The sequence below is a fragment of the Paramormyrops kingsleyae genome, chromosome 4 (assembly GCF_048594095.1).
Source record: "Paramormyrops kingsleyae isolate MSU_618 chromosome 4, PKINGS_0.4, whole genome shotgun sequence".
NCBI lineage: Eukaryota > Metazoa > Chordata > Actinopteri > Osteoglossiformes > Mormyridae > Paramormyrops > Paramormyrops kingsleyae.
In genome coordinates this window covers 28,395,168-28,413,096 of record NC_132800.1, presented here as the reverse complement: position 1 = coordinate 28,413,096, position 17,929 = coordinate 28,395,168, and the positions used below count along the sequence as shown (strand labels likewise).

Below are 17,929 nucleotides of genomic sequence, written 5' to 3'. Positions count from 1 at the left end.
GAAGAAACAAGCCAAGAAAGAAGGGAATTACATAGCTGTTTTATTCTTATGGCACATTTTTATATAGGGTCTGTAATTTATAACCACTGTTTTAAACATGAAAAGACACAAAGATGCTTTACATTATGTTATATAGTAGGCAATTCAAAGAAAGTCTTACCATGATAGACAATACAGTAGAATAAGAATCAGCTTTATTTGCCAAGTATGTTTACACATATAAGGAATCTGACTAATAGGTTGTTTGCCTGATCACAGACACCAAGTGAAAAGTAAAAAGAAATAGCTAAAATGAAAAACAATCCCTCATACGTTGTATCCATAAATAAAATCAGGAGTTTACTATTTTATAGTACTAGTCCACTTTAGCTGTGTGAAGGCCAACGACTGGATGACATCGCCCTCCCAGAGATAGACTGTAACCTGACGTGTGGTGAATTTTGAGGAGGGATCGGTCTGAATAGTGGCCCCCCAGCTCCTCTCCACCTGTATGAATACATTCCTGATAACTGCAGACTCATACTGCAACGCCAGCCTGTATACACATGTTATAATTTATAACAGTATACAAGTACATACTTACAGTTATAATACATCGGGGGAAACCAGCAGTATTATGTTTTATATTTCATACAACAGCTTTAACTAACCAGACCTGATAGTCAACAGACGTGACCCCCTCCGCCAAACGGTGATGATCCTCTCCCCTCCCCAGAAGCACATAGACAGGAACACTTGCCTTACAGCACAGTCTAGTTTGACAGATGATGTCAGACCTCAGATAAAACCCAGGTAAGCAGTTTCTCAAGACCGTGATATTGAAATACTGAGGGTCATATAAAAAATTACTTGTTAGATTGAGCAGAAACATGAAGGGTGCAACTGACCCCCGCTTCCTTACTTTGGTCTGTCTGGTCTTAGGTTCCCAGCTCGTTAATCTAATGAATGGCATCGTTACACCTGAAAATCGATGCTTCTCGATGAGAAAGGTAAGGCCACCCTGTGTTTTCACGCCATATCAGCAGATCCGCACATGCCCCCCAGCGAAGCCCCACCCAGAGGGGCGACCTGGATTGATGTGTGCCCATGAAAACGGTAGACCTCTTAGCATGAGTCATTCTACTAGCAGCTTTGATACTGATGACAAAGAAAGATCATATTGTTTACTGCAATGTAAGATGGATGAATACAAACACTATTCTGAATTAGAATTTTGAGATTATATGTAGAATTTTCAGCAAAATACATGTTTTAAAGGAGTGAAGAGTGAATGCCGGTCTGTGCTTCTCTCCCTTTGGACCTCAAAGCATCATCATCTGCGCTAAGATACTCACACCTTGTAGTTTGTCTTCTTTCGGCCCAAAATGGCCATTTACACCTGCCAATAAATCAATACCACGGACTACATAATGCTTGAGTGTCCCCTACTTCTGGAGCAACCTGCAGATATAGAAATACAACTAAATCTGACAACAACAAAGCAGGAATGAGAAATAAACTTATCCTACTAAAAGTGCATCTACAAATGAGTAACACCTTTCCAGTCTATTTCAAAGGCCACAGCTAAGGATTCTAAGATGATGACTATTAAAGCACAAACAAAGGCAGCTTCTTGAAGACACTGCTGTGCGGCCGATTTCCTGTCACCATCGAAGACCCCGGGAATGATCACTCCTGTTCGCTCAGGTGTCCCATCCAGCTCGCACACGCGGAGTGAGATCTCAGAAGCACAAGCGTTTCATGGGAAAGCACGGCGAGAGAGAAAGACAGCTGTTTGTGGCTGCACTGGACCCCGAATCTGCCTGAGATCCGGCTCCATGGTGACAGGTGGGGGTGTCCGCTCCTAGCATGGCGACGGCACAGCCGTAACGCTGGGTGTGGGGGTTGGGGGCCTCCCATGGGGCCCGGCCAGCAGCAGTGCTATGAGTAGATGGTGATGACCTCCCGTCCACCACCTCGCACGAGCAGCACACAGGGCAGGCCCTCCATCAGCACCTCCAGGAACTCCATGTCTGGGGTCGTCGTCATCAAGGCTCATCCTGCTTCTCACATTGACAGACATTGGAATGCGCTACTTGGATGATATGAGAACCTGGTCTGGTGACCCATATTCACAAACATACACTATATGGACAGAAGTATTGGAACACACCCCATAATCGTTGAATTCAGGTGTTTCATTAAGACCCATTTGCGCAGGTGTATAAAATCAAGCATTGAGCCATGCAGTCAGGTTTACAGACATCTGTGAAAGAATGGGTCGCCCTCAGGAGCTCAGTGAATTCAAGCGCGGTACCGTGATAGGATGCCGCCTTTGCAATAAGTCATGGTTGGGTGAGTTTGGTGTGAAAGAACTTGACTGGCCCACACAGAGCCCTGATCCCAACCCCATCGAACACCTTTGGGATGAACTAGAATAGAGATTGCGAGCCAGACCTTCACATCCAACATCAGTGTCTGACCTCACAAATGTTGTTCTGGATCAATGGGCAAAAACTCCCACAGACAGACTCCAAAATCTCGTGGAAAGCCTTCTCAGAGGAGTGCCAGCTGTTACACGTGTAACTGCAAATGGGGGACTAACTCCATACTGATGCCCATGGATTTAGAATGGGACGTCATAAAAGTTCCTGTGGGTGTAATGGCCAGGTGTCCCAATACTTTTGCCCATATAGTGTATATATGTTTGCCATGTGGCACAGATTGGGGTAGCTGTACTGCAAAGGATACAGTTCTCATCGCCACCCTTGTTCTTGGGTGGCCCTGGCATGTTGAGCAGGACGAGCTGGGCCTCCGTGGACTTGCTGGTGAGAGCCTTGTTCAGCTCCACCGCTGTGTGCATCCTCCGCACGTTGGACTGGTTCCTGAGGCAGGACAGAGGTGCACATTCCAAAAGTTTGCATATTTCCAGTTTTCAGTTTTAATGAGGATATGCTTGTGTTTATAAAGACAGGTTGCTGATAGTTCAGCAAGTTCAATACCTAGGCTAATAATGAACTAAAATGAGTAAGAAAAATTCAGTCAAAAGGTCAATCGTCCCCTGTTGCCAGCTCCATATTTTCCAGTAATACATCACAAAACCACTATAATCCATACTTTTTAATACATGCAGTGTATCATCATAAGGCTCAGAAGAAACTCTAAACAAACACAAACATGCAAATGGCTCAGTGCTACAACTGTGTTGTCATGTGTGTTAAATAAGGCCCAGCGTAGCATGTGGCTAAATAAACCCCAGCGTAGCCTGTGGGCTAAATAAACCCCAGCATAGCATGTGTGCTAAATAAAACTGAGCGTAGCATGTGGGCTAAATAAACCCCAGCATAGCATGTGTGCTAAATAAAACTGAGCGTAGCATGTGGGCTAAATAGACCCCAGCATAGCATGTGTGCTAAATAAAACTGAGCGTAGCATGTGGGCTAAATAAACCACAGCATAGCATGTGTGCTAAATAAACCCCAGCGTAGCCTGTGTGCTAAATAAACCCCAGCGTAGCCTGTGGGCTAAATAAACCCCAGCGTAGCCTGTGTGCTAAATAAACCCCAGCGTAGCCTGTGTGCTAAATAAACCCCAGCGTAGCCTGTGGGCTAAATAAACCCCAGCATAGCATGTGTGATAAATAAAACTGAGCGTAGCATGTGGGCTAAATAAACCCCAGCGTAGCATGTGTGCTAAATAAACCCCAGCATAGCCTGTGTGCTAAATAAACCCCAGCGTAGCATGTGTGCTAAATAAACCCCAGCGTAGCCTGTGGGCTAAATAAACCCCAGCGTAGCCTGTGTGCTAAATAAACTCCAGCGTAGCCTGTGGGCTAAATAAACCCTAGCGTAGCATGTGTGCTAAATAAACTCCAGCGTAGCCTGTGGGCTAAATAAACCCTAGCGTAGCATGTGTGCTAAATAAACCCCAGCGTAGCCTGTGGGCTAAATAAACCCCAGCGTAGCATGTGTGCTAAATAAACCCCAGCGTAGCCTGTGGGCTAAATAAACCCCAGCGTAGCATGTGTGCTAAATAAACCCCAGCGTAGCATGTCTGCTAAATAAACCCCAGCGTAGCCTGTGTGCTAAATAAACCCCAGCGTAGCATGTGTGCTAAATAAACCCCAGCGTAGCCTCTGGGCTAAATAAACCCCAGCGTAGCATGTGTGCAAATAAAGCCCAGTGTAGCATGTGGGCTAAATAAACCCCAGCGTAGCCTGTGGGCTAAATAAACCCCAGCGTAGCCTGTGTGCTAAATAAACTCCAGCGTAGCCTGTGGGCTAAATAAACCCTAGCGTAGCATGTGTGCTAAATAAACCCCAGCGTAGCCTGTGGGCTAAATAAACCCCAGCGTAGCATGTGTGCTAAATAAACCCCAGCGTAGCCTGTGGGCTAAATAAACCCCAGCGTAGCCTGTGGGCTAAATAAACCCCAGCGTAGCCTGTGTGCTAAATAAACCCCAGCGTAGCATGTGTGCTAAATAAACCCCAGCGTAGCCTCTGGGCTAAATAAACCCCAGCGTAGCATGTGTGCAAATAAAGCCCAGTGTAGCATGTGTGCTAAATAAACCCCAGCGTAGCCTGTGGGCTAAATAAACCCCAGCGTAGCCTGTGTGCTAAATAAACTCCAGCGTAGCCTGTGGGCTAAATAAACCCTAGCGTAGCATGTGTGCTAAATAAACCCCAGCGTAGCCTGTGGGCTAAATAAACCCCAGCGTAGCATGTGTGCTAAATAAACCCCAGCGTAGCCTGTGGGCTAAATAAACCCCAGCGTAGCATGTGTGCTAAATAAACCCCAGCGTAGCATGTCTGCTAAATAAACCCCAGCGTAGCCTGTGTGCTAAATAAACCCCAGCGTAGCATGTGTGCTAAATAAACCCCAGCGTAGCCTCTGGGCTAAATAAACCCCAGCGTAGCATGTGTGCAAATAAAGCCCAGTGTAGCATGTGGGCTAAATAAACCCCAGCGTAGCATTTGTGCTAAATAAACCCCAGCGTAGCCTGTGGGCTAAATAAACCCCAGCGTAGCATGTGTGCAAATAAAGCCCAGCGTAGCATGTGGGCTAAATAAACTAGGGTGACCAGATAATCCATGTCAGGGAGGACACTCTGAGCTAGGACAGGAATTGTAAATTACCATTTCAATTAAACGGACTTGGATTTCACTTGAGCACCGAGTTCTTGCTGTGTGTTGATTGGTCAGTCTCCTATAAGCATGCATGTGTCACTAATGCTAATGTGAAACAGCTGGATGAGTCTTTCACTCAAGGAAACAAACCAGTCAAAGCACAAGAAGAGCTGAACTCTTTAGCCGAGCACAGGAGCCTTTTAATTTGGAAGTAGTTTGTAAAACCCGAAGTAGCTCAAAGTGTCCTCCTTGACATGGATTATCTGGTCACCCTAAAATAAACCCCAGCGTAGCCTCTGGGCTAAATAAACCCCAGCGTAGCATGTGTGCAAATAAAGCCCAGTGTAGCATGTGGGCTAAATAAACCCCAGCGTAGCCTCTGGGCTAAATAAACCCCAGCGTAGCATGTGCGCTAAATAAACCCCAGCGTAGCATGTGTGCAAATAAAGCCCAGCGTAGCCTGTGGGCTAAATAAACCCCAGCGTAGCATGTGGGCTGAATTAGGACGTTGGTTATAGCTCACAAGGCAAACTGCAACTAGCTTCTTCTAAGCAGACCAAATGGAAGAAACACACAAACACACAGAGAGGCAAAAAGCGGTGACACTTACAGGTTCTCCCACTCACTGGACGGGATGGAGGGAGAGAGAACAAAACAACACAATAGCTTAGACACATCCTTCAAAAACAGAGAGGGTTTGCTTTTATATGGCAAATATAAGTCAGGTCTACTTTATTGTATAAAAACTACGTACTGGAAGGGCCTGATGGTTATTAACATACTACACAGTCAAACTGCATAATTGCCACACTGCGCAGTCATTTGGAGGCCAGTGTGACACGATAAAACGGCAGACAGTGACGGCAACTGGCCAAGGACACAAATGAATGCTTATCTGTTGAAGAGCCTCGTAGCTGTGAGTTATCCATCCCTGCTGATGTGGCAATGCCTTAACATGCCTAACTGGTTAACATGCTTAACAAGTACATGTAACTGTTTTGAGGATTTCACTGGATTGAAACAACTGTCAAAAGTATAGTGATAGAATATCACTTAAAAACTTGTAAACCAGTGGAAACACATGATATCAGACTTTGTGTACGGACACATGAGTCATTTCAATAGATCACTTTTTCTTGGGGTGAAGGACCCTGTTTTGTTCCCCTCTGAAGCTCTGGAGAATTAGAAGACACAGCATAATGCCCCAACCCCCCCCCCCCCCAAAATGGTGCAAACGATCAGAGCACAGGGAGGCTCCAGTGACTCCCTCACTGAGCTCGAAGCCGTATCTGAACACTGCACTCACGGCTTCATGCTGAAAAGGTCCCGCACGCCCATGTTAGCCTCCCGCTGCCGGTTCCGCTCGCTGACCAGCTTCTCCTTGGTCCAGGTCATATGCACACGGTCCGGGACAGTGTTGGCCTTGTCAGTGAGGACTGCGTGGGACTTGGTGTTCCTGTCGTGGATGAGCTGTGCCTGAGGATAAATGAATCCCAGTCAGCAAGGTAGAGTCTGACATCAGACCCCAGTCAGCAAAGTAGAGTCTGACATCAGACCCCAGTCAGCAAAGTAGAGTCTGACATCAGACCCCAGTCAGCAAAGTAGAGTCTGACATCAGACCCCAGTCAGCAAGGCAGAGTCTGACATCAGACCCCAGTCAGCAAGGCAGAGTCTGACATCAGACCCCAGTCAGCAAGGCAGAGTCTGACATCAGACCCCAGTCAGCAAAGTAGAGTCTGACATCAGACCCCAGTTAGCAAAGTAGAGTCTGACATCAGACCCCAGTCAGCAAAGTGGAGTCTGACATCAGACCCCAGTCAGCAAAGTGGAGTCTGACATCAGACCCCAGTCAGCAAGGCAGAGTCTGACATCAGACCCCAGTTAGCAAAGTAGAGTCTGACATCAGACCCCAGTCAGCAAAGTAGAGTCTGACATCAGACTGCGATGGTGCTACAACAAGCTCACCATCACACGACACTCTCACCACACAGGGAGTGTCACAAAAATACTCAGTAAAGACAAACAACAAGACTGTTTTCGGGTCTATGACACAACAGAAATAAAAAGGAGAATAATATGTAAGACACAAAACCTGAAAGTGTGCAGATTTCTAGATAAATCCATGGCAACTTTGAAAAAAATGACAATGCTTCATATTTGAGAATTGGCTGTTTGTGGAACAAAACTAAGCTGTTCATCTGTAAAATGTTGAGGACACTGTGGCATCTCCTCATAACTCATTTCCAGGGTATATTTACCGTTTGAACTACTGGAAGTTTAACATTTTTAGCACAATATCTGCATTGCGTTAAAGAAAATACTGCAAGGCTGATTTCAATGCATTTCATCAAAATAAAAGAGCAGGAAAAATTTGTCAAATGAACAGGCCAAAACTGCAAAATAAAGAAAAAGTTAAAAACTAGGAACATAAAGGAATGCAAATGTCATGCAAGAAATGGGTTAGAAAAAGAAAATGATACATTCAATGTGTTCAGGTCAAACAATGTCAATGAGAAAACATGCATAAATATACATCAAAGTCATTCCCATACTCTATAGTTAACAACAAAACACAGAAGTTAAGGATGCGTGTTGAACATGGACAGCAAACTCTACACATGCAGCAAGGCGGCTTCGGGTTCGAGTGGCTGGTGCTGCGGCAGCATGCGCAGAGGGCAAAGGGCGCCGGCTGCAGATGAGGACACTTTCAGCGCCACAGTCGCCTGCCATTTCAGCTTGAATGCAGCTGCACGCAGGAGCGTGGGGGGGGCTGGGGGCGCAGGGGGGAGCTGTGGCTCTGTAAGCGCCCGCCGCATGCGGCGCTCTCAGCACGTGGGCAGGGCCCTGCTACCTTGTCTGGCTGTGTGCCGTCAGAGGGAGCCTGCGATTGGGTAGCTGGGCGATTCTTCCTCTTGATGGAGCTGCGGGACTCGTCAGTGATGCTCTGAATCTGAGCGGTGCGCGGCCCACGGTCGATGGGGGAACAGGACAGGCCAGAAAGATCACATGGCAGCAGGGGCGGGGGGCTCGCTTAGCCTCACTGCGCATAGCCTCACTGCGCTTAGCCTCACTGCGCATAGCCTCACTGCGCATAGCCTCACTGCGCATAGCCTCACTGCGCATAGCCTCACTCTGTCTCCCACTGAGGAGTGGAACAGCATTTTGAACATGCTGCTGATCTATTTTACAGTTGCAGTCCTGGATGGTTGCTGCTTCCTTTAAGTCAAAAGTTCACATTATGAACCATGTGACAGGAACCTAAGGACCTGGCTTACGGGGAGACCCTGGGGAAAGGGGGCCCTAGAGGATATGGAGGCCCTGGGTGATGGGGTGGCCACAGGGTATGGGGAGGCCCTGGGGGATGGGGAGGCTGTGGAGGATGAGGAGACCCTGGGGGATGGGGAGGCTGTGGGGGATGAGGAGACCCTGGGGGATGGGGAGGCTGTGGGGGATGAGGAGGCCCTGGGGGATGAGGAGGCTGTGGGGGATGAGGAGACCCTGGGGGATGGGGAGGCTGTGGGGGATGAGGAGGCCCTGGGGGATGGGGAGGCTGTGGGGGATGAGGAGGCCCTGGGGGATGGGGAGGCTGTGGGGTATGAGGAGACCCTGGGGGATGGGGAGGCTGCGGGGGATGAGGAGGCCCTGGGGGATGGGGAGGCTGTGGGGGATGAGGAGGCCCTGGGGGATGGGGAGGCTGTGGGGGATGAGGAGGCCCTGGGGGATGGGGAGGCTGTAGGGGATGAGGAGACCCTGGGGGATGGGGAGGCCCTGGGGGATGGGGAGGCTGTGGGGGACAGGAAGGCCCTTGGAGGAAGGGGAGGCCCCATGGGATTGGGTGGACAGGGAGACCCTGGGGGACAGAGTTGTCCCAGGGGATGTGGGGCTCTGGAGGATGGGGGGTTCTGGAGGACAGGGACAGCCTACCCCTGCCCTGGGGCTCTAAACACTTCGCGCTGACATACAGTTCTGATGCGGGGGGGGGGGGGGCCTGTCCAGCACTGTCATGGAGCCATGAAATCTCCACAGTACATCTTCATCATCTTCATACTATCACACTCCTCAGAAATGCACAGGGAGGATCCCAGTCTTTCTGCTGTGTGGGATTTTTCCACCAGCCACATCACCCTGGGGGCAGAGTGGTGCCTAAAAATGTTACTCTAGTACAACAAGGTTTCAATGCAGCAGCAGGAGGTGCTCTGCGTCACTGTGGGAGGACGTCCTTAAACTGCTTACCCCTTGTTTGAAACTCTTCATTTCATTATAAAAAGAATAATGTAAACGTATCCTCAGTTTATCATATGTAGTGTTGAAAGGTCAGCCTGCAGACAGAGGGCGCTACCTCTCTCTCTCGCTCTGTCCTGGACAGCCGCATCTGCTTCAGCATTTGAGAGCGCTGCTCCATCACCAGTGTTTTCTCGTAGGTAAAGGCTGAGATGTCACGTTCATGCTGGAGAATTGAATGGACAGGTCCACGGTCAGCAAGGTCTGGTCCATAACTCTCCTCTACAGATTACATGGCTTACAAATTGCAGGTGAATGTGTACAGTAACAGTGGCAGAGAAAACATGGTTCTACGATTTCCGGAGCTATGCATCCCTTGTGTGTGACCACAATAACTGCACACTGTAACGTTCATACCAGGAGAGGCACTCACCATCTCCACCACCTCCACCTCAGCGTCAAGCCGGAGGTGGTAGAGGAACATCTGCAGGTCCTTCTTCATCTGGATGCTGTTGTCGTCCATCTGAGCCACGGTAAAAATTCGCATCTTACACCTTCTCCAAACCTACACAGGGAAAGAATTTAAAAATTAGTCACATACGTTTTCATCCATACAGGGTCACATTCAGCCTTTATCCTACCCCAGCAAACACAGGGCACAAAGCATGGCACATCCTACGTGGCATGACTGGGGTGACTCTGCAGGAGGGGAGAGGAGGGGAAGGGGTGCTTCCTCAGAGGGGAGGGGAAGCGGTGCTTCCGCAGAAAGGAGGGGAAGGGGTGACTTCGGAAAGAGAAGGCGAAGAGGTAACTGCTGAGAGGAGGGGAGGCATCGAGAGGCACCTTGTGCTGATGGAAGAGGAAGGGCAGCAGCATGAGCAGGCCTCCATCATGCACGATCCACCAGACATCGATGGTTCCCTCCAGGCGCTCCAGGTTGGTCGGGAAGCTGTCCACGTTCTTGGCCACCAGCAGGGCTTGGTGAGCCGCCGTTGTCTCCCTGATGGTCTCTGTGGGGAAGTAGGGTGTACTTCTTATAGCACTGACAATCTCCCTACCCGCTGTGAGATAAACGCTGCAACTCCATGCGCCTGTACGGAAGTCCAGGCGCATAAGATCCTACCAAACCCCCTGCTCAGTGCGCTGCAGGGCTATGGTGGAGCCTACCGATGAAGTTCCTCCAGGACTGACTGTCCTCCGCCTGCTTCCAGTTGCCAGGCCAGGCCATCAGCACAGTGTTGTGCTTCATGCCCCCCAGCCCTGCCGTCTGGATCAGGTGGGAGAAGCCGTCCCGCAGGTTCGAGGACACCACCGCGTGGCAGAAGCCCTTCGTCTTCTCCGCAGACATGGCCGATTTGATGCTCTGCGTGTGTCACAGACGAGGACAGACACCCAGAGCAGGGAAGGTTAGTGACCCCACCCAACACCAGCCATTTTCAGCCAGAAACTCCTGTATATGGTCTCGAAAGGATTATAGTATGCTTATAATATTATCATCTGACAGAACAGGAAACCTAAGATCTCCTACCGGAAACTCACCTGATTGCAGCTCTTACTGATAGCTACACATAGACTAATTCATTTACTGCCACCAGCACACAGCACCAGTGTCTTATGCTCTGGAAGTGCCTGCAGTCAGCATTGGCCTGTGGTCAGGGGCCAGCGGGGGGGAACGTAGCGATCAAAGCTGATCGGGGAGGAAGCAACACTCACGCCACCCTAACAAACACTACGAGGGCACCATTAAAAGCTAAGATGTGAATTTTGGGCCGATGCAGCCTCTGTAGGGCGGGTCCAGCTGGGGACAGAAGCTGTAAGCAGACACCATGTGACCAAAAGCAACTCGTGAAAAAAACACGGTGCCACTTCACAATAAGGCTGCCCAAAAAAAGGGTTTATGAATGGTTTATAACCTGGTTAGTAATTAGGTTGTAACACTTTGTAAAGTATTAACAGACAATTTTAAACAAGTTATAACACAGTTTTCTTTTTATTAATGACTTATTACCATTTACAAGTAGCCAATGGGAGCCTTATTGTGAGGTGGTACTGAAAAGACATCTACAGTAACCAGGAAAATCACACCTTTTCCAGATATTTTATCAAACTTGCACAAAAAGTTTGCTTATACAGCAGCGATTATGTGTGTGACAACTTAAAGGCATTCCAGCATTTTTGCATGCAGAGCCTGCCTCGCTGCCAGATATTGAGTTGTGCCAGCAGGGGGCGCCATGTCCTGAGATGACCATTTTCCGGCATAAGTAGGAAGGGGAATTGTTCAGAGCTCCTTGGTAATGGGTGGCTGAAATAGCTTGAGAACAGCAATAATGAGGCTGACTGCGTATCCCCAAGCCTCACGCACCTGCTCAGCCCGTTTGGCCTCGGCGCCTTTGCTCAGGTAGGTGCCCTCCAGCACGGAGCTGACGATGGTCAGGCCCCTGCCAGCCTTCAGCTGTGTGGTGAAGGACAGCAGGCGAGGGTGCTTCACGGCCAGCTCCCCATCCAGGTTCAGAAGCACCAACAGCTGGGGTCTGCGGGGGGAGGTACAGTGTGATGTGGATAAGGAACGGGGGTTGCAGTATAGTGTGATGTGGTTAAGGAACAGGGGGTTACAGTATAGTGTGATGTGGTTAAGGAACAGGGGGTTACAGTATAGTGTGATGTGGTTAAGGAACAGGGGGTTACAGTATAGTGTGATGTGGTTAAGGAACGGGGGTTGCAGTATAGTGTGATGTGTTTAAGGAACAGGGGGTTACAGTATAGTGTGATGTGGTTAAGGAACGGGGGTTGCAGTATAGTGTGATGTGGTTAAGGAACAGGGGGTTACAGTATAGTGTGATGTGGTTAAGGAACAGGGGGTTACAGTATAGTGTGATGTGTTTAAGGAACAGGGGGTTACAGTATAGTGTGATGTGGTTAAGGAACGGGGGTTACAGTATAGTGTGATGTGGTTAGGCAATGGGGGTTACAGTATAGTGTGATGTGGTTTAGGAATGGGGGGGGGTTACAGTATAGTGTGATTAAGCAATGGGGGAGTTATAGTGTAGTGTGATAGGTGCATGCAGCTACTTGATAGTGACTTCTGTCACTGGCGGGGCCTGAACGTGCAGCGATGTGTATGTAATGGTTTCCTGACCACATCCAACCACACGCAGCACCCAAACCTGCTTGGGACACGTGAGCTGGCAGCAGGAGAAAGTTCTTCTGTGCCACCCCCTCACCTCCAGTTCTTGGTGTGGGGAGGAGCCTCCTCCAGGCGGATGAGGGCGTAGCGTGCAGCATTGAGGGACAGCCCCCGGATACCATCACCCCATTCCTTTTCCGCTCTAGAAAAAGACAGACAGGCATGCTACTGGAGGAGCAGTACCCTGTATTTCCACAAGGAGGTGCTAGAAGGCACCTTCTTTAGGGTAGATAGCCTTGAAGGACACCTTCAGAATACAGCTGAATAAACACTCTGGATTTCAGGTTGAAGGGTCCTTATCTAGCTTCCTGCAAAGTATTGACCATGTAAACATATTCTCAACAAACTCAATCTGACGAATTCAAATTATTATTACAAAAAAATTGGTTGACACCATTAAGGGACAACATTTTCATTTTCATTTACAGACAATCTTCCAAATTTGTGTAAGGAGACCGTGCTTACATTTTAAACAAAGGCAGATCTTTAATACTTGCTCACACCTGACTCTAGCAGCCTGAATAAATCAATGTACACGTGCGGAGCTGAGTCATGGTATCAAAAACAAGTTGGCAGCTGTGAATATCAGTCTTACCCTCGGTACTCAATGTACTTGTAGATGCAGCCAGCAATCAGCATGGCCACCAGGGCGTAATACCAGGAGGAGATGAACATGAGGGAGAGACAGAGGCTCATGCCCAGGAATGAGAGGGTCCTGCAGGGAGAGAGACGGACGCATTCAGGACAGCACAGTGCTGACGGCCATAACCACACCGACAGGATGGAAGTTTAAACAAGGTTTAGAAAGTATTGCAGATTCACGCTGTGGTATCTGGGCAGTTACGAGATACTCCAGACCTCCAACAGAAACACACGCGACCTTAAGATCAGGGAAATCCTTTTGTTCAGTGTTTGAATGTGCCACTATTATTTTCATGACTACTGTCATTTCCCCAATTGTGGACCCCAGAGAATTTCACCAAATCAGGCACCCGCACCCACACACACACAAATACACACACACACACATGCTTGTATTCATGTCTTTGTGAGGTCCGACCATTCACTTCTACGGGAAAAACCATATTCCTAAGAATGACAACCTTAACCCCTACCCAGCCCTAACCTTGACCCTAAGTAAGCAAATAAAAGACTGACATTTTTAATACAGACGCTCCTCTACTTACGAACGAGTTACGTTCCGAACGGCCGTTCATAAATTGAAATGTTCGTAAGTCGTTATTCAGCATCATTTTAAGGGTATACACAAGTACAAAGAACTAGGACGCTGGGAGTACGCATGCTACGCTGCTGTGCGGCGGGAGTAGCGGCCAGAAGTCGTACTAGGCGGAATTGGCGCGCAGAAGAGAAACTTACAGTCCTCTTCGTATGTCTGAAAGTTCGTATTTTCAAAGTTCGTAAGTAGAGGAGAGTCTGTGCTACGACTGTAGTCACAGATTTCTGTAAAATTGAGTTTATCCTTGTGATGAGATACAGGATACAGGTTTTTATCACGTTGTGGGGAAATCTGGTCCCCACAATGTAATAATTACAAAAACACACACAAATACACAGGCACACGCATACAGTCATCATTCATTCTCAAGTCTAACCTGAATAATCTGAGCATCAGAGTGGAACTGGGAACACTGGTGCCCAGTGACATGTATGTGTGACGGGGGTGGGGCTCACCAGTGGTAGAATTTGAAGCGGGGCCTCCAGTTGGGGGTGCGGAGCAGTGTCTGAACAGCACAGGCCAGGTTGACAAAGAGGTAGCACATCAGGAAGAACCTGTGGGCAGATAGAAGGCAGTCTGAGCTGGGGAACCCGCAGGTCAGGAAGAACGTGTGGGCAGATAGAAGGCCATCAGTGAACCAGGGAACCCGCAGGTCAGGTAGAACGTGCGGGCAGATAGAAGGCCATCAGTGAACCAGGGAACCCGCAGGTCAGGTAGAACGTGCGGGCAGATAGAAGGCCATCAGGGAACCCGCAGGTCAGGAATAACGTGCGGGCAGATAGAGGGCCATCAGTGAACCAGGGAACCCGCAGGTCAGGTAGAACGTGCAGGCAGATAAATAGCTATCAATGATCAGGGATCCCGCAGGTCAGGGACCGAAGCATGGAGTCGGGGGGGTGGGGGGGGTGTCCTCACATGGACAGGATAGGGGCCACAGCGTCCAGGGAGGCGATCAGTATCCCGATTTCACAGATGGCAGCAGTCAGCAGCAGAGCCCAGGTGGGTTCCCCGTTGGCCTTACCGTGGCCAAACACCTGCAGGAAGACACAGGCATCAGCACTTGAAAAGTGTTTTCTATCTGCTTAACCTTCAATAGGTTCAATCTGTTTTTCAGTGTTGTGATTGGTGCAGCTCTATCGCGTGTAACACAGGAGGGGACAAACCTGCAGGAAGGGCACTATGCCATCGCGTGCTATGGCCTGCAGCAGCCGGGGGGCGCCAGTGAGGCTCTGAAGCCCCGCCCCACAGCAGGAGAAGAAGGAGCCGATGACAATGACCCAAGGCGAGGGCCAGGACAATGTACCAATCACCAGGTTTTTATGGACAGAGTGTCCGAACCTAAAGCACACACACACACACACAAAGACACACACAGATTAGTCATTAGCACCTGATACCCTGGTGCTTCAGTCTCCCGCAGTGAAGCCTGTTCATTATGTATCAGTTTAGATCAGTGACACAGCCCTTTCAGAGCCGGAGACAGACATTCCCCTGCAGTCCTCCTGCTCCCAGTGCTTTGTCTGTAAAGCTCTTCAGAGATGCCACAGAACAAGGCAGTCAAAGCACATGGGGAAGAAACGGCTCGTTCGTGAATGTGGACAAGAACAATGAAGGGTTTCCAAATACAATGATCTAGCAAGAGGTGAGTGAAAGAACCATGAACACACAGGCAGCGACAGGCAGTCGTGGGGGGAATAACGGGATACTTACTTGTCTCTTAGAACTACACCTTCAATACATGCACCAAACAACAGGACACAAGACATGTCTGCATGGCACAGTCAAGAAAAACGGACCATCAAAGCAAGTCAGTGCATCTTAATGGTTTGTGAATCACACATACATGCACACACAGGCAAATTCAGCAGCACCAGTGGAAAAGATACATATGAAAGAGGTGGTTACAATGGCCAGGATGGTTCCTGTGGGAATGGACCTCTGGGCATCTCGGAGGTCTCCAGACCTGTTGGAGCCAGCCATGATTCCTGAAGAAAACACAGATATCCTAAATCGCAAATCATCAGGACAATCTTCAAGTACGAGAATAAAATACACAAAGGATATTTCCAGTCTCTACAAAGTCCAATAATAATACTGAAGTACAATCAATAGAAATACAAAGGATCTGAATCCGTTTTCTTTCCCAAAATCCTAATGTGCAGGAAACAAAACAGGAAGCACCGATATTGTAGCTGTGCAGTAGAAATATTTGTCTCAAAGGGTGCAGCTCAACATTGTTTTAGAAAACACACACACACACAGGTTTGTGTGTGTGTGTGGGGACTCTCCATTAATTTCTATGGGCAAAATCCTAATCTCAACATGATGACCTTAACCCCTACCCAGCCCTAACCTTAACCATAAGTAACCAAACAGACTTTTGGCATTTTTACTTTTTTGACTGCATTCACAGATTTTTGTGGGGACTTGAAAAATGGTCCCCACAACGTGAAAAAAAACAGATTTTTATTACATTTTGCGGGACAATTGGTCCCCACAAAGTAATATAAACCTAATCCACACACACACACACACACACACACACTGCATAACAGGGGAGGCCAGCTGCCAGGAATCAGCCCCCCACGGGCCCCTCAGTGGAGTGCTGGGACAGGAGATGTGCAGAGTGGGGGCGGGCCAGGGGGCGGGTCTGGGAATGCAGTTCCTGACACGTAGGGCACACTGCTGGTGACAATAAGCGTCATCCATGTGTGTGCCCTGAAATTAACAGTGAGCAGCCCTGTAGCTGGGACAGCAGCTCAATAGCCTGCTGCCCTGTAGCTGGGACAACAGCACACTGCTTCCACAGCCCTGTAGCTGGGACAACAGCACACTGCGTCTGCTGCCCTGTAGCTGGAACAACAGCACATTGCGTCTGCTGCTCTGTAGCTGGGACAGCAGCGCACTGCTTCCACAGCCCTGTAGCTGGGACAACAGCACACTGCGTCTGCTGCCCTGTAGCTGTAAGTAATAAGTAAGTAAGTAATTTGACTGAAATTATAATAAGTAATATGATTGAAATATATCATGCTAACAAGTCTACATGGTAAGTTTCTCAACATTTCTTAGCAACAGGGCTTAGCTAAGCTTTTTGTAATGTAAGGAAAAGGGTTAAAGAGACCCAAAGGGCTTGGCTGACTGCATACTGCAGACGCAGTGATCATTGGAGAGTTGGGAGGGCAGTGGGCAGGTGGCCGCACCAGCATTTGTGAAGAAGAGACCCAAAGGGCTTGGCTGACGGCACACTGCAGACGCAGTGATCATGGGAGTGTTGGGAGGGCAGTGGGCAGGTGGCCGCACCAGCATTTGTGAAGAAGAGACCCAAAGGGCTTGGCTGATGGCACACTGCAGACGCAGTGATCATTGGAGAGTTGGAAGGGCAGTGGGCAGGTGGCCGCACCAGCATTTGTGAAGAAGAGACCCAAAGGGCTTGGCTGACGGCACACTGCAGACGCAGTGATCATGGGAGAGTTGGGAGGGCAGTGGGCAGGTGGCCGCACCAGCATTTGTGAAGAAGAGACCCAAAGGGCTTGGCTGACGGCACACTGCAGACGCAGTGATCATGGGAGAGTTGGGAGGGCAGTGGGCAGGTGGCCGCACCAGCATTTGTGAAGAAGAGACCCAAAGGGCTTGGCTGACGGCACACTGCAGACGCAGTGATCATTGGAGAGTTGGGAGGGCAGTGGGCAGGTGGCCGCACCAGCATTTGTGAAGAAGAGACCCAAAGGGCTTGGCTGACGGCACACTGCAGACGCAGTGATCATGGGAGTGTTGGGAGGGCAGTGGGCAGGTGGCCGCACCAGCATTTGTGAAGAAGAGACCCAAAGGGCTTGGCTGATGGCACACTGCAGACGCAGTGATCATTGGAGAGTTGGAAGGGCAGTGGGCAGGTGGCCGCACCAGCATTTGTGAAGAAGAGACCCAAAGGGCTTGGCTGACGGCACACTGCAGACGCAGTGATCATGGGAGAGTTGGGAGGGCAGTGGGCAGGTGGCCGCACCAGCATTTGTGAAGAAGAGACCCAAAGGGCTTGGCTGACGGCACACTGCAGACGCAGTGATCATGGGAGAGTTGGGAGGGCAGTGGGCAGGTGGCCGCACCAGCATTTGTGAAGAAGCTGCTTATTTGCTTCGATTATCACCAGTGAGGGAAGAGGCCAAACCAGCAGCCTGGTTCTGGCCCA

The 17,929-nt window shown here is 49.3% G+C and overlaps 1 protein-coding gene across 2 annotated transcripts in view; it reads right to left on the bottom strand.

The window, feature by feature from the left end:
• Positions 1–23: 23 nt before the first annotated feature.
• LOC111851412 (solute carrier family 12 member 7-like) overlaps positions 24–17,929 on the bottom strand; it is a 41,262-nt gene continuing 23,356 nt past the window's right edge. The window contains exons 10-26 of one of the 2 annotated variants that reach the window (XM_072711028.1): positions 15,633–15,731; positions 15,457–15,514; positions 14,910–15,084; positions 14,662–14,780; positions 14,202–14,300; positions 13,105–13,224; positions 12,547–12,651; positions 11,688–11,856; positions 10,493–10,688; positions 10,169–10,335; positions 9,759–9,890; positions 9,444–9,551; positions 7,956–8,054; positions 6,411–6,580; positions 5,715–5,729; positions 2,731–2,864; positions 24–2,012 (exon numbers count right to left, since the gene is read on the bottom strand). In XM_072711028.1, the coding sequence (XP_072567129.1) occupies positions 1,921–2,012; positions 2,731–2,864; positions 5,715–5,729; positions 6,411–6,580; positions 7,956–8,054; positions 9,444–9,551; positions 9,759–9,890; positions 10,169–10,335; positions 10,493–10,688; positions 11,688–11,856; positions 12,547–12,651; positions 13,105–13,224; positions 14,202–14,300; positions 14,662–14,780; positions 14,910–15,084; positions 15,457–15,514; positions 15,633–15,731 (2,057 nt within the window). In that variant the 3' untranslated portion in view covers positions 24–1,920. The remainder of the gene's footprint in view (positions 2,013–2,730; positions 2,865–5,714; positions 5,730–6,410; positions 6,581–7,955; positions 8,055–9,443; positions 9,552–9,758; positions 9,891–10,168; positions 10,336–10,492; positions 10,689–11,687; positions 11,857–12,546; positions 12,652–13,104; positions 13,225–14,201; positions 14,301–14,661; positions 14,781–14,909; positions 15,085–15,456; positions 15,515–15,632; positions 15,732–17,929) is intronic. The other variant, XM_072711029.1, reaches the window with a different exon arrangement.